The following is a 13,645-nucleotide window of genomic DNA, read 5'->3' as shown; positions in this document are numbered from 1 at the left end:
AAGGCGAAGGAATTGGGAATATGGGATGGCGTTTTTACAGGGGACAGGGTGGGAGGAGGTGTAATCTAGGTAGCTGTGGGAGTCAGTTGGTTTATAGTAAATGTCCGTGTTGAGTCGGTCGTCCGAGATAGAGATGGAGAGGTCTCGGAAGGGGAGGGAGGAGTCTGAGACGGTCCAGGTAAATTTGAGGTTGCGGTGGAAGGTGTTAGTAAGGTGGATGAACTGTTCAACCTCCTTGTGGGAGCATGAGGTAGCGCTGATACAGTCATCAATGTAGCGGAGGAAAAGGTGGGGGGTGGTGCCAGTGTAGCTGCGGAAGATGGACTGTTCCACATATCCAACGAAGAGGCAGGCATAGCTAGGGCCCATGCGGGTGCCCATGGCTACTCCTTTGGTTTGGAAGAAGTGGGAGGATTGGAAAGAGAAGAGTGAGGACCAGTTCAGTCAGTCGAAGGAGAGTGTCAGTGGAAGGGTACTGGTTGGTTCGGTGGGAAAGGACGAAGCGGAGGGCTTTGAGGCCTTCGTGATGAGGGATGGAGGTGTATAGGGACTGGATGTCCATGGTGAAGATAAGGCGTTGGGGGCCGGGGAAGCGAAAATCATGGAGGAGGTGGAGTCCTCACTTTCTCCTAGTTGAAGATGATATCACCCCTGAATGGCCCAACTCTCAGGTTAAAGTTATGTAACTGCTCGGTCTGGTCTCTCCCACTCCAGGAAACAGTTTGTTTCTATGAATACTCTTGAATCCTCTAGTTATGTGACAGAAGATCACCTTCTGACCTTCTGTCTGTCTATGTTTTTGGGGAATCCTAGCTTAGTCAGTTCAACCTACGCTGATGATTTAATCTTTTACATTACATTACATTACATTACATTAGAGTGTGGAAACAGGCCCTTCGGCCCAACAAGTCCACACCGACCCGCCGAAGCGCAACCCACCCATACCCCTACCCCTACATTTACCCCTATACCTAACACTATGGGCAATTTAGCATGGCCAATTCACCTGACCTGCACATCTTTGGACTGTGGGAAGAAACCCACGCAGACACGGGGAGAACGTGCAAACTCCACACAGTCAGTTGCCTGAGGCGGGAATTGAACCCGGGTCTCTGGCGCTGTGAGGCAACAGTGCTAACCACTGTGCCACCGTGCCGCCCTGTTCTCACCCTGTTCTTTGTATAATCTCCAAGAGTGTACAGTCTCCAACTTGGTTATTGATGCCACTTGATGCCAATTGACGTTGTTTCCTTCCACCAGTTAAATTTGTGAAGGACATTCCGACTACCAACATTAGCCATTCGTGTTCATCCAGAGTGACCAGGTGTGATGGAGTCCGTGAGTGTACAGACAACAGCGATGAAGTGGGCTGTGGTAATGTTTCTCAATCATTAATAAAAATCTCCCACTTTAATGAAATTAAATGAATGTATTAATTTCCACCTGATTTTCTCTCCCTCACCCCCACCACCCTCCCCTCCACCTCCTGCAAACTCCACTATGCAGTGAGATTCCAAGGGTCCAGCTCACAACTCGAGGTCTATGGGTGGAAATCCCAGCAATGGTTACCCGTTTGTTACACAGCCTGGAACACATCTTTGGCAGACAAGACGTGTCGACAACTGGGGTTCAGGAGGTATGGGCATTCAGGGATTAAAGATGAGGTTTGGGATGTTACTGGCTTGAAAATTGGTGTGGGTGGTATGTACATTAAGAATCTGTAAGTGGTAGATGGTAAAGGAAGAAGTTCTTTTGATCAGATTGGAGTACAGAAGTGGATCGATTGTTCAGTCTTCATCTCTGCCCATTGGCCAATCATCGCTGCCGTGAAGAGATAACAAGATGGTCACTGTGCAGTGCCTCCTGCTGGAGAGTGTGTTTGCACACAGCCAATTAAGCCCTCCCAATTCTACCACTCTAACAATATAGACTGTGTCAGTTTACACGTGAAAATTATGTGTGTGGTAGACACCATGTGGTCTGAACCCAGCAAGGGTCTGTATATGTTCTAATGACCCAGATTTCCTTAAAGAATTGATTTTGTTACCAAATAAACACAGAAAACGTTGAAATGCAGCAGGTCTGGCAGGATCGGTGGACAGAAGTAGCATTAATGGTTCAAGTGGTTAAGACACCCTTAATCAGCAAAATATTAACTCAGTTTCTCTCCACACACACCACCCTCTGCATGAAGAAGCTACTCCTTGGGTCCCTTTTATATCTTTCCCCTCTCACCCTCAACCTATACCCTCTAGCTTTGGACTCTCTAACCCCAGGATGAAAACCTTGGCTATTCATCCTATCCATGTTCATTATTTTGTAAACCTCTATAAGGTCACCCCTCAGCCTTCAATGCTCCAAGGAGAAAAGCCTCAGCCTATCCAGCCTATCTCTCAAACCATCCAGTCCTGGCAACATCCTTTTAAATCTTTTCTGTACTTTTTCATTTTTAACAATATTCTTCCTATAGCAGGATGACCAGAATTGCACGCAGTATTCCAAAAGTGGTCTCACCAATGCCCTGTACAGTCACAACATGACATCCCAACTCCTATAACTCAATGTTCTGACCAATGACCACATTCCTGATGAAGGGCTTATGCCTGAAACGTCGACTCTCCTGCTCCTCGGATGCTGCCTGACTGCTGTGCCTTTTCTGGCTCCACCCTTTTTGACTCTGATCTCCAGCATCTACAGCCCTCACTTTCTCCCTCTGACCAATGAAGACAAGCATTCCAAATGCCTTCTTCACCACCCTGTCTACCTGCAATTCCACTTTCAAGGAACTATACACCTGCACTCATGGATCTCTTTGATCAATAACACTCTGCAGGATTCTACCATTAACTGTATATTCTCTGCCCTGGTTTGCCTTACCAAAATGCAGCACCTCACAATTATCTAAATTAAACTCTATCTGCCACTCTTTGACCCATTAGGGCATCTGATCAAGGTCCCATTTTACTCTGAGATAATCTTCACTGTCTACTAAATGACGTACTTTGGTGTCATCTGCAAACTTATTAAACATGCCTCCCATATTCAAATCCAAATCATTTATGTAAATGATAAAAAGCAGTGGACCCAGCACCAATCCTTGTCTGACACTGCTGGTCACAGGCCTCCAGTCTGAAAAGCAACCCTCTACCACCATCCTCTGTCTCCCTCCTTTAAGCCAATTTTGTATCCAATCTGCTAGCTCCTTCTGGAACCCATGTGAACTACCTTACTAACCAATCTACCACGCAGAATCTTGTCAAGCGCTTTGCTGAAGTCCATACAGGCAACGTCCAAGGCTCTGCCTACATCAATCTTCTTTGTCATCTCTTCAAAAAATTCAATCAAGTTAGTGAGCGATTTCCTATGCACAAAGCCATGCTGACTATTCCTAATCAGTCCCTGCCTTTCCAAACGCATGTCCCTCAGAATTTCTTCCAGCAACTTATCCACCACTGACATAAGGCTCACTGGTCTATAGTTCTCTGCTTTTCTCTTACCCCCTTTCTTAAATGATGGCACCACATCAGCCACCCTCCAGTCCTCTGGCATCTCACTTGTGGCTGTCAGTGATACAAATATCTTAGTAAGGGGCCAACAATCTTTTCCCTAGCTACCCACAAATTGGGTCCCAGGAATTTATCTACCATTATGTGTTTTAAGACCTCCAGTAGCTCCTCATCTGTAAATGAACTCCTTTCAAGACATCACTATTTATTTCCCCAAGTTCCTTAGCTTCCATGTCCTTCTCCATAATAAATATTGATGCGAAATATCTATTTGGTATCTCACTCATCTCCTGTGGTTCCCCACATAGATGGCCACACTGATCTTCAAGAGTGTTTATTCTCTCCCTAGTTACTGTATTGCCATTAAAGTGCATGTAGAACCTCTTTAGATTCTCCTTAACTTTATTTGCAAACATCTCTCCTGAGTAGCCCTTAATCTGGTTTCATGGTCAAAAAATGTGGTGCTGGATCAGGCAGCATCCGAGGATCAGGATGAAGGGCTTATGCTCGAAACGTCAACTCTCTTGCTCCTCGGATGCTGCCTGACCCGCCATGCTTTTCCAACACCACACCTTTTGACTCTGATCTCCAGTATCTGCAGTCCTCACTTTCTCCTGACTCTGGTTTAATGTTGACTTGACCAAGATGCTGTCATCGGTAATAATAGTTCCTCTCTATCTACACTATCAATTCCTTTCTAAGCTCTAAAAACCTCAGTCAAATCCACTTCTCACCCTTCTGTACTCCATTGAAAACAAATCTAACATATAATCTCTCTTCATAACCTAGCCTATGGACCATGAATGATTTTCTGGTGAATTAGTGCTGGAATCCATTCAATGCTAATACATCCTTCGTAATGTGCGGTGCCCAGAACTGTACAAAACACTTCAGTTGTGGTCTGATAAGAGATTTATATCATAGCAAAGTTTCCTTCTTTATATCCAAGCCCTTGAGATGTAAATGTTAATGCTTTATTAACCAAAAATGTTTCCCCTCCTGTGATGGGTACTAAGCAGTAGGTTAAATTTAGGAAAACTGGATTATGTGAGAACTTTCTCACCCAAAAGAGACAGAGTTATGGAAAGAACTTTGAACTCACAGCATTAAAATGCAGCCTAGAGGAAAGTGGAAAGATAAAGAATTAAGTGTTGATTGATTGAAATTGAAAGTGGGATTTACGTTCATCCAGCTCTCTCTCAGTCATTTCTGAATCACTTGGTGTAGAACAGCAAGTGGTGCTAGAAACAATTCTGCATTTCACATATTGGGTGGCATGGTGGCTCAGGGGTTAGCACCGCTGCCTCACAGTGCTAAGGACCTGGGTTTGATTCCTGCCTTGGGCAGCTGTCTGTGTAGAGTTTGCACATTCTCCGTGTCTGCATAATGACTAGCAAGACTGATTGAACAAAGTGGCCAGTTTCTGTCTTCAATGTTATATGTGATTGCACTATTTGCTATGTTAAACACATTACATAGCTGATTTTATAAGCAGCTAATGTTTTTGTTGTAAATGAGAGGGACAGCAGTATTTTTGAGAAGCGAACATACTGATGTTTTGCCTCTTGAACTAGCCTTTGTTCATCTTGTGTAACTATTTGGCAGTTCTTTCCAGTCTGGGAAAACAATCAATGATCAGTCTTCAAGCCTTGTGGTCAACTCAACAAAATCAGGAACAAAAATACAAAGCCTCTTGAGCAGCAGGTATGTGATTGGATGTTAATGATGTGGAGAAGCTGGTGTTGGACTGGGGTGGATAAAGTTAAAAATCACACAACACCAGGTTATCGTCCAACAGGTATATTTGGAAGCACTAGCTTTCGGAGCACTGATCCTTCATCAGGTAACTGTGGAGCAGGATCCTAAAACTCAGAATTTGCTATAATTTTTTCTTATGATCCTGCTCCACAGCTATCTGATAAACAAACAGCGCTCCAAAAGCTAGTGCTTCAAATAAATCTGCTGGACTAGAACCTGATGTGGTGTGATGTTAACATTGGGTGTGAAATAAGACAAAAATTGGGGGTCTGGTCATGGAATAAGTTTCTACATCAAGGATGGAATTATAATAATAAATTAGATCAATAATTGCAAGATTAAATTATCTCTGTAAGAATCCCAGCACATGAGGGGTGTGAGACTGAGACACACATACCATGAAGCAAGCACTGTCTGATGCTTGACAGAGCTTTACAGCAAACAGCTAGGTTTAGATCCATTTGGGCTCCGTGCGGTACACAGTGAGCATCTCTCAGACAGTACTCCTCCTCCAGGTTCAGAGGAATCTGATTCCATTTGCTGCATGAGTGAAGACAACAGACAGTGGTTGCACCATGATCTGTGGCCCTTCTCCGCACTGGCTACGTGTATGTATTAAATTTGAACTCAAAGAGTGAGGCAGATAACTGCAGCCCGTAGAGCTGAACTCCAGCACAATCAGGTGAGGAAGCAGGGTGGCAGGGTGGAATGGTGGCTCAGTGGTTAGCACTGCTGCCTCACAGCAGCAGGGTCCCAGATTCAGTTCCAGCCTTGGGTGACTGACTGTGTGGAGTTTACACATTCTCCCTGTGTCTGTGTGGGTTTCCTCTCACAATCCAAAGATGTGCAGGTCAGGTGAATTGGCCATGCTAAATTGCCCACTGGTGTTAGGAGGGAAATGGTTCTGGGTGGGTTACTCTTTGGAGGGTCGGTGTGGACTGGTTGAGCCGAAGGGCCTGTTTCCATGCTGTAAGTAATCCAATCTCATTGCTTTAGGGAAGCAATCAGATTTTTTTCCTAAGGGTAGATAATTTGGCAGAGTTTGAATGTAACATTTATCACTTATAAAAATACAGTCAGGTTTTCTCACTTGATTTAAATTTTTTATTAAAAGAACCCAAGGCTACAGCTCAATTATTTACAATGACCTATCTTTGTCAAACTGATTTGTAATGACTTAACTCTGTTACATTGATTTGAATGGACCTGTTTGTGTTTTGTGCTGATGTCATGTGAATTACCTTTGTGTTTCAGTGCGCAATGTTCTACCAGAGATACTGTTTCTCTCAAATGCATTGGTAAGATTTCCTCCTTCCAGCCAAACAACTGATCCTGCACTTGTGTTCATTTAGATTATTGGTGTTAGACAATTAGATCCTTTCAAGTCAGGAAATGCAGTTCCATCTAATAAACCCAGAACCCGTACAGCCTAGGATTATGTACGGAATAAAGTTCCCTCTGTACTGTCCCCATCAAACACTCCCACGACAGAGACAGCACAGGGTAGATACAGTATAAAGTTCCCTCTGCACTGTCCCCAACAAACGTTCCCAGGACAAGGACAGCATTGAGGTTAGATAGGGAAAAAAGTTCTCTCTGTACTGTCCCCAACAAACGTTCCCAGGACAGGGACAGCATTGAGGTTAGATACGGAATAAAGCTCCCTCTGCACTGTCCCCATCAAACACTCCCAGGACTGGAAACCACTCAGAATTAGACACAGAGTAAAAGGTCTTCTACAGTGTCCCTATCAGACACTTGCAGGACAAGGTCAGCACAGGGATAGATAAAGGGTAAAGTCCCCCTATACTGTCCTTTAGAAATACTACAAGGCCAATAATGTTCATAATATTATTTAGCAAGATATACAAAGCTATGGGTCAAATGCTGGAGAACTGTGGAAAGTTGTACTCGAGTAGAAAGATAGTTGATTTCACTGGCACGGACTTGATGGGGCAAACGGCCTTTGCCTCTGCTGCAGACGTTGAGGATTATAATATTGCCAGACCAATAGTTTTAATGATATGACAGAGCCAATCACCTTAGTACAATGGAAGCAATTGTACAGGTAATGCTATAGATTTGATAGTATAGATAAACTTTTCAATAATTTTGCACAGACAGTATTATTAATACTAGCAAGGTTTATTATGATTACCGAGCAATAACCGCAGTGGCAACATCCCAAACCTTGATTGATATTAACCTTCTAGACCTGGGTGTGCAAAGCACAATTTCAAAATATGCTGATGACAAAAAATGTTGTGAGACTGATGGAAAGATGGCATGGCCAGGCTAGTGAAGTGGACAGACATGTGGCAGATAAAATATAAATCAGAAAAGAATGGCAGGGAAGCAGGCAGGAGGAATTAGTAGATGCTTTATACAGAGCTCCCTTCAAAAAAAGCCACCTGTGGGTTTACCTACACCAAACGGGTTCAAAAAGACAGCTCCCCACCGTTTTCTCAAGGGCAATCAGGGAAGAACAATAAACACAGGTCCAGTTTGTGATGCTCAGATCTCCTGAATTCATAATAAAAAAGGAGAGGGATGCAGGAGCAGGGGTGTTTGCAGATATATGCGTTGAAATTATTGAGAGTGGGCAGGGAATTTTGAGAAATGCCCAATGAGGTTTGGTGGTGCAGGGTTTGGGGTGGGGGAACTGGGGATGTGTTGCCTGCTCTCAGAAAGCAGCATGCTCCTCACCTCCACGTTCCCAATGCTGATTCTCGATTTTCGGGATTCATGATCATAGTTACTTACTATAAGCAGTCGACAATTTGTAATAACTTTCTGACACTTTATTGAGTTTGTTAAGAAGCAGCAGTTCAGACATGATACATTAATTAATTAGATAAAGCAACTTTACAATCATGGCTTTACAATCATACAGATGGCTGACTGATACAGAGAACAAACAGAATGTGTTGGTCTCATTAAAGTTACAAAGGTAGCATCCTGCTCCCTCCCAGAAGTATTAGGGAACTCTTCCCTGGTTCTTTCACCTTTTCATCCAGTCCACGTTCCATCTGGAGAAGACCTGAGGACCTTTTGATGAAGATCATCCCCTGAGTAACATTACCTACAAGATGCTGATAAGTACTGCCCTCTGCCTGCGAGCACTTATTGTTCTAATTATCTTAAAGAGCAGGCCATCTCCTCTGTGTCAATTAATTGTCTGAACCATTTTGGCCAATAGACATGGGCAGCCAATTATGATGTTGATTGACTATGTCCTCTTGCCCATCTGCATGTGAGGGTTACTTTTCATTCTTTCTAAAAGTAAAACCTTCTCATTTATCTAAAACAACTCAGCAATAAGAAGGTTCATTTGATGCCTGATAAGCAGCTGACATTAGGTAATTGTGCATTTTGCTCTTTGTGTTTCTTCTGATTCTTCCCTTGCATTTTCCCGTGAGAGGATTTTGGAAGGTCACTTACTGCTGTAATAGCTATTAAATGAAATCTCATGATGCATAGTAAATACAAGGAAACTTCAGGTTTTAGGGGGACCCAATTTCCAACATGGGTCCCTTGATCAAACACTGCGGGTCAGTGTAACAGCCCCATCTGCTGGTCAGTCACTACCAATAACAGCAGGACAAGGCCCTTAATTGACCCATTGATTGGCAGCAGGAAGATTGTCCTATGGTCTTATGCTTCAGAAACAAATGAGCAGAATTAAACCATCAGGCCCATCGATTCTGCTCTGCCATTCAATCATGGCCAATATGTTTCTCAACCCATTCTTCTGCCTTCTCCCTATAACTCTTGACCCTCCAACCAATCAAGAACCTATCTATCTCTGTCTTAAAAACACTCAATGATTTGGCCTTCACAGACTTCTATGGCAAAACATTCCACAGACTAATTACCCTCTAGCTGAAGAAATTCCTCCTCATTTCATTTCTCAAGGGTCATCTCTTCACTCTGAGGCTATGCCCATGGGTCCTAGTCTCTCCTCCTAGTGGAAACATCTTCTCCATAGCCTCTCAATATTCTGTAAGTTTCAATTAGATCATCCCCTCATTCTCCTAGGCTCCATAGAGTACAGACCCAGTGTCCTCAACTGCTCCTCATATGATGGGCCTTCATCCCCAGGATCATTCTTTAAAATCTTCTCCAAGGCCAACATGCATCCTAATTGAGAAACAAGTAGGAAGGCAAAGCAAACCTCACCCATGACCCTCCCCTCTAACAAACTCACCATCAGGGAGGGCATTATATTCTGCCCTCTGATTCTAAGCTGGATGATTAGTGCATAAACCTTGAACAGAAACTGTATGGAGGTCATGGTGAAGGAACACATGGCCTTGGTTATTTTATACACAATGTCATGGAAAGGTCAATGGAACATAGGAACATGGGACAGGTCTGGCAGCATCCATGGAAAGAAAGCTGAGTTAACGTTTTAAGTCCAGAGACTCTTTATCAGAACTGGACTTGAAACAGTACGTCTGCTTTCTTCCCGCAGATGGTGCCGGACCTGCTGAGTTTCTCTAGTACTCTTTTTATTTGTCAGATCTCCAGCATTTGTGGTTCTTTATTTTATTAGTAAAAAAAAAATCACATAACACCAGGTTATAGTCCAACAGGTTTATTTGGAGTTCTTCCAAATAAGAATAGTGTTGGACTATAACTTAGCATTAGCATTTGTGGTTCTTTATTTTATTAGTAAAAAAAAAAATCACATAACACCAGGTTATAGTCCAACAGGTTTATTTGGAGTTCTTCCAAATAAGAATAGTGTTGGACTATAACTTAGCATTGTGTGATTTTTTAACTTTGTCCACCACAGTCCAACACTGGCACCTCCACATTATTTTATCAATGTAGGAGCAGGAGTAGGCATTTCAGTCCCTCAAGCCTATTCCACCATTCAACGAGATTGAAGCTAATCTCTAGCCGAACTCCATATACTTGCCCTTGGCCAATATCTCTTATTATCTCTAATTAACAAAAACATTATCTATCTCAGTCCTTTAATTTGGAAAGATAATTTGTGAAATCCTTGGCTGCCTCCAATCCTGTTGATGTAATAGGAATCTCCAGCAACAACAAACATAAACAACCTTTTATTTTTATTAAAACCAAAAGAACTGCAAATGCTGTAGACCAGAAACAAAAGCAGAAATTGCTGGAAAAGCGTAGCAGGTCTGGCAGCATCCGTGAAGAGAAATCTGAGGTAACATTTCGGGTCCGATGACCCTTCCTCAGAACTGATGATGGCTAGGAAAATGGAGGTTTGCATGCAGAAGATAGGGTGGGGAGTGGGGATAAGGAATAAGTGATAGACAGGGACAGAGCCCATAGTGGGAGAAGAACAGTTGGACAGACAAAGGAGTGGATAACGATTTGCTTGGGAGGGTGAATAGCTGTTAATGGACAGTGTTAATGGCTAACAATAGGTAGTGTTTAATGGCAGACTGTGTGATAACAAGGCCTGGTGTGCGGAGTAGGATGGCTAGGACATGGGAGAGTTCAGGCCCCAAAATTAGTGAACTCAATATTGAGTCCAGAGGGGCTGCAGGGTTCCCAATCAGATGATGAGGTGTTGTTCTTCCAGCTTGCGCTGAGATTCGTTGGAACTCTGCAGCAAGCCTGAGACAGAGGTGTTGGTCAGGGAACAGGGCGGTGCATTAAAGTTGGATGTCGCGTTCACTTCCAAACAACCTGTTTGTTTGCAGACTGTGGCAAGAAGATCAAAACCTCCACAAGAATTGTGGGTGGAGTCCCAGCTCAGTTGGGGGAGTGGCCTTGGCAAGTTAGTCTCCATTACAAGTCAAGACACGTCTGTGGTGCAACGATCATCTCACAGGACTGGATCATCACCGCAACCCATTGCTTCTTCGAGTGAGTAAGAACCTGGGCTCTTTTTGAGGAGACAGTGATTATGTTACTCTTCAGCCATCATACAAATGAACAATATTGTCCAAAGGGGATTGTGAGGGGTTGAGAAGGTGTGGGGAGGGGTTGGGGATGGAGGAAGCCCTAAGTTAAGTGAAAGGTCAACGGTGGGTTCTTAAAAAAAAATCATTCACAGAATGCGGGCATCATTGGCTCGGCCAGAGTTTAATACCCAGCTCTAATTACTCAGAGGGCAGTTGAGTGTCAACCAGTTGTTGTGGGTCTTGTGTCATGTGTAGGCCAGATCAGGTAAGGATGGCAGTTTCCTTTCCTCAAGGGCATTAGTGAACCAGATGGTTTTTCCAACAATCCACAATGGTTATGTGGTCATCATTAGACTCTTAATTCCAGATATTTATTGAATTTAAATTCCACCAAATGCCATGGTAGGATTCAAACTTGGGTCCCCAGGATAGTACCAGGGTCTCTAGATTAATAGTCAAGAGTGTGGTGCTGGAAAAGTACAGCAGGTCAGGCAGCATCTGAGGTGCAGGAGAATCGACATTTCCAGCATAAGCCCTTCATCAGGATTCCTGCCCTGCTGTGCTTTTTCAGCACCATACTCTCAACTCTGATCTCTAGCATCTGCAGTCCTCACTTTCTCTCTGGAATAATAGTCTAGTGATAATACCACCAGACCATCACATTCCCTCAGGTTGTGGGCCTGGATGAGTGTTAAAGGGAAACCCTAAAGAAAATTTCAAAACTGAATCTTTCTGAGTTATTTCTGGCCTTCAATCCAGACTGCAGGAAGTCTAGACTGGTGGGGATCATGCCAGTGATACCAAACATCATTCAAACCTTGGGTTGAAGTAGCAAATGAAGCTCGGGTGTGATTGGGTATGAGGGGAGCTCACAGCTGAGGAATGGGCATTTTTGTCAATGAGCAACATTGAGAGAGGGAGGGAGTAGGAAAAACAGGAGAGAGTCAGAGAAAAGAGGCAGCAAGCTGAGGAGAGGGAGTGAAGATCCTTGCCCTTTGTAAAACCAAAAGAACTGTGGATTTTAGCGAATTTTGATAAGAATTGTAGCTCAGGTTGAGGTTTTGGATGTAGGTTTGCTCGTTGAGCAGCAAGGTTCATTTCCAGACATTTCGTTACCCTACTAGGTAACATCTTCAGTGGGCCTCAGGCGAAGCAATGCTGAAAATTCCTGCTTTCTATTTATATGTTTGGGTCTCTTTGGGTTGGTGAAGTCATTTCCTGTGGTGAAGTCACTTCTTGTTCCTTTTCTCAGGGGGTGGTAGATGGGGTCTAACTCGATGTGTTTGTTGATAGAGTTCCGGTTGGAATGCCATGCTTCTAGGAAGCTGCATCAGAACATTATTTCATTGAGCCAGCACACACTGCAGCACAGAGGAACTACGCAGAGCAGAGAAAAATCACCTACACCATGTCTTCAAAAAGAATGGGTACCCAATGAACACAGTCCATCGATTTCTCAGCAACAAACCCAAACAAGCAGACAAAACACATCCAGAAACCCTAGCCACTCTCCCCTACATCAAAGACATCTCGGAAATGACTGCCAGTCTACTCAGACCCCTTGGCATCATGGTAGCCCACAAACCCACCAACACACTAAAACAGCAGCTAATGAACTTGAAAGACCCTGCACAGACAATGAGCAAAACTAATGTCATTTACAAAATACCCCGTGCAAGAACTGTAACAAATACCACATTGGACAAACAGGGAGAAAACTAGTCACCAGGATACATGAACACTAACTGGCCACGAAAAGACATGACCCTCTCTCACTAGTATCCTCACATACAGATAAGGAAGGACACCGCTTCGACTAAGATTGATGAGGGCAGAGCAGTAGATGTGATCCATATGGACTTCAGTAAGGCATTCGACAAGGTTCCCCATGGGAGACTGATTAGCAAGGTTAGATCTCACGGAATACAGGGAAAACTAGCCGTTTGGATACAGAACTGGCTCAAAGGTAGAAGACAGAGGGTGGTGGAGGGTTATTTTTCAGGCTGGAGGCCTGTGACCAGTGGAGTGCCACAAGGATTGGTGCTGGGCCCTCTACTTTTCGTCATTTAAATAAATGATTTGGATGCGAGCATAGGAGGTACAGTTAGTAAGTTTGCAGATGACACCAAAATTGGAGGTGTAGTAGACAGCGAAGAGAGTTATCTCAGATTACAACAGGATCTGGACCAGATGGGCCACTGAGAAGTGACAGATGGAGTTTAATTCAGATAAATGCGAGGTGCTGCATTTTGGGAAAGCAAATCTTAACAGGACTTATACACTTAGTGGAAAGGTCCTAGAAAGTGTTGCTGAACAAAGAGACCTTGGAGTGCAGGTTCATAGCTCCTTGAAAGTGGAGTCGCAGGTAGATAGGATAGTGAAGAAGGCATTTGGTATGCTTTCCTTTATTGGTCAGAGTATTGAGTACAGGAGTTGGGAGGTCATGTTGCAGCTGTACAGGACATTGGTTAGGCCACTTCTGGAATATTG

At 43.7% G+C, this 13,645-nt stretch overlaps 1 protein-coding gene across 1 annotated transcript in view; it reads left to right on the top strand.

Annotated features, from left to right (window-relative positions):
- LOC122540595 (transmembrane protease serine 2-like) overlaps positions 1-13,645 on the top strand; it is a 53,067-nt gene that overhangs the window by 22,458 nt on the left and 16,964 nt on the right. The window contains exons 4-8 of the mRNA XM_043676509.1: positions 1,261-1,374; positions 1,507-1,636; positions 5,112-5,210; positions 6,519-6,562; positions 10,952-11,117. Of these exons, the coding sequence (XP_043532444.1) occupies positions 1,261-1,374; positions 1,507-1,636; positions 5,112-5,210; positions 6,519-6,562; positions 10,952-11,117 (553 nt within the window). The remainder of the gene's footprint in view (positions 1-1,260; positions 1,375-1,506; positions 1,637-5,111; positions 5,211-6,518; positions 6,563-10,951; positions 11,118-13,645) is intronic.

This window comes from Chiloscyllium plagiosum, chromosome 35 (genome assembly GCF_004010195.1).
Source record: "Chiloscyllium plagiosum isolate BGI_BamShark_2017 chromosome 35, ASM401019v2, whole genome shotgun sequence".
Classification (NCBI taxonomy): domain Eukaryota; kingdom Metazoa; phylum Chordata; class Chondrichthyes; order Orectolobiformes; family Hemiscylliidae; genus Chiloscyllium; species Chiloscyllium plagiosum.
Note: the sequence above shows the minus strand (reverse complement) of the source record. Positions and strands in the feature narration are given on the sequence as shown.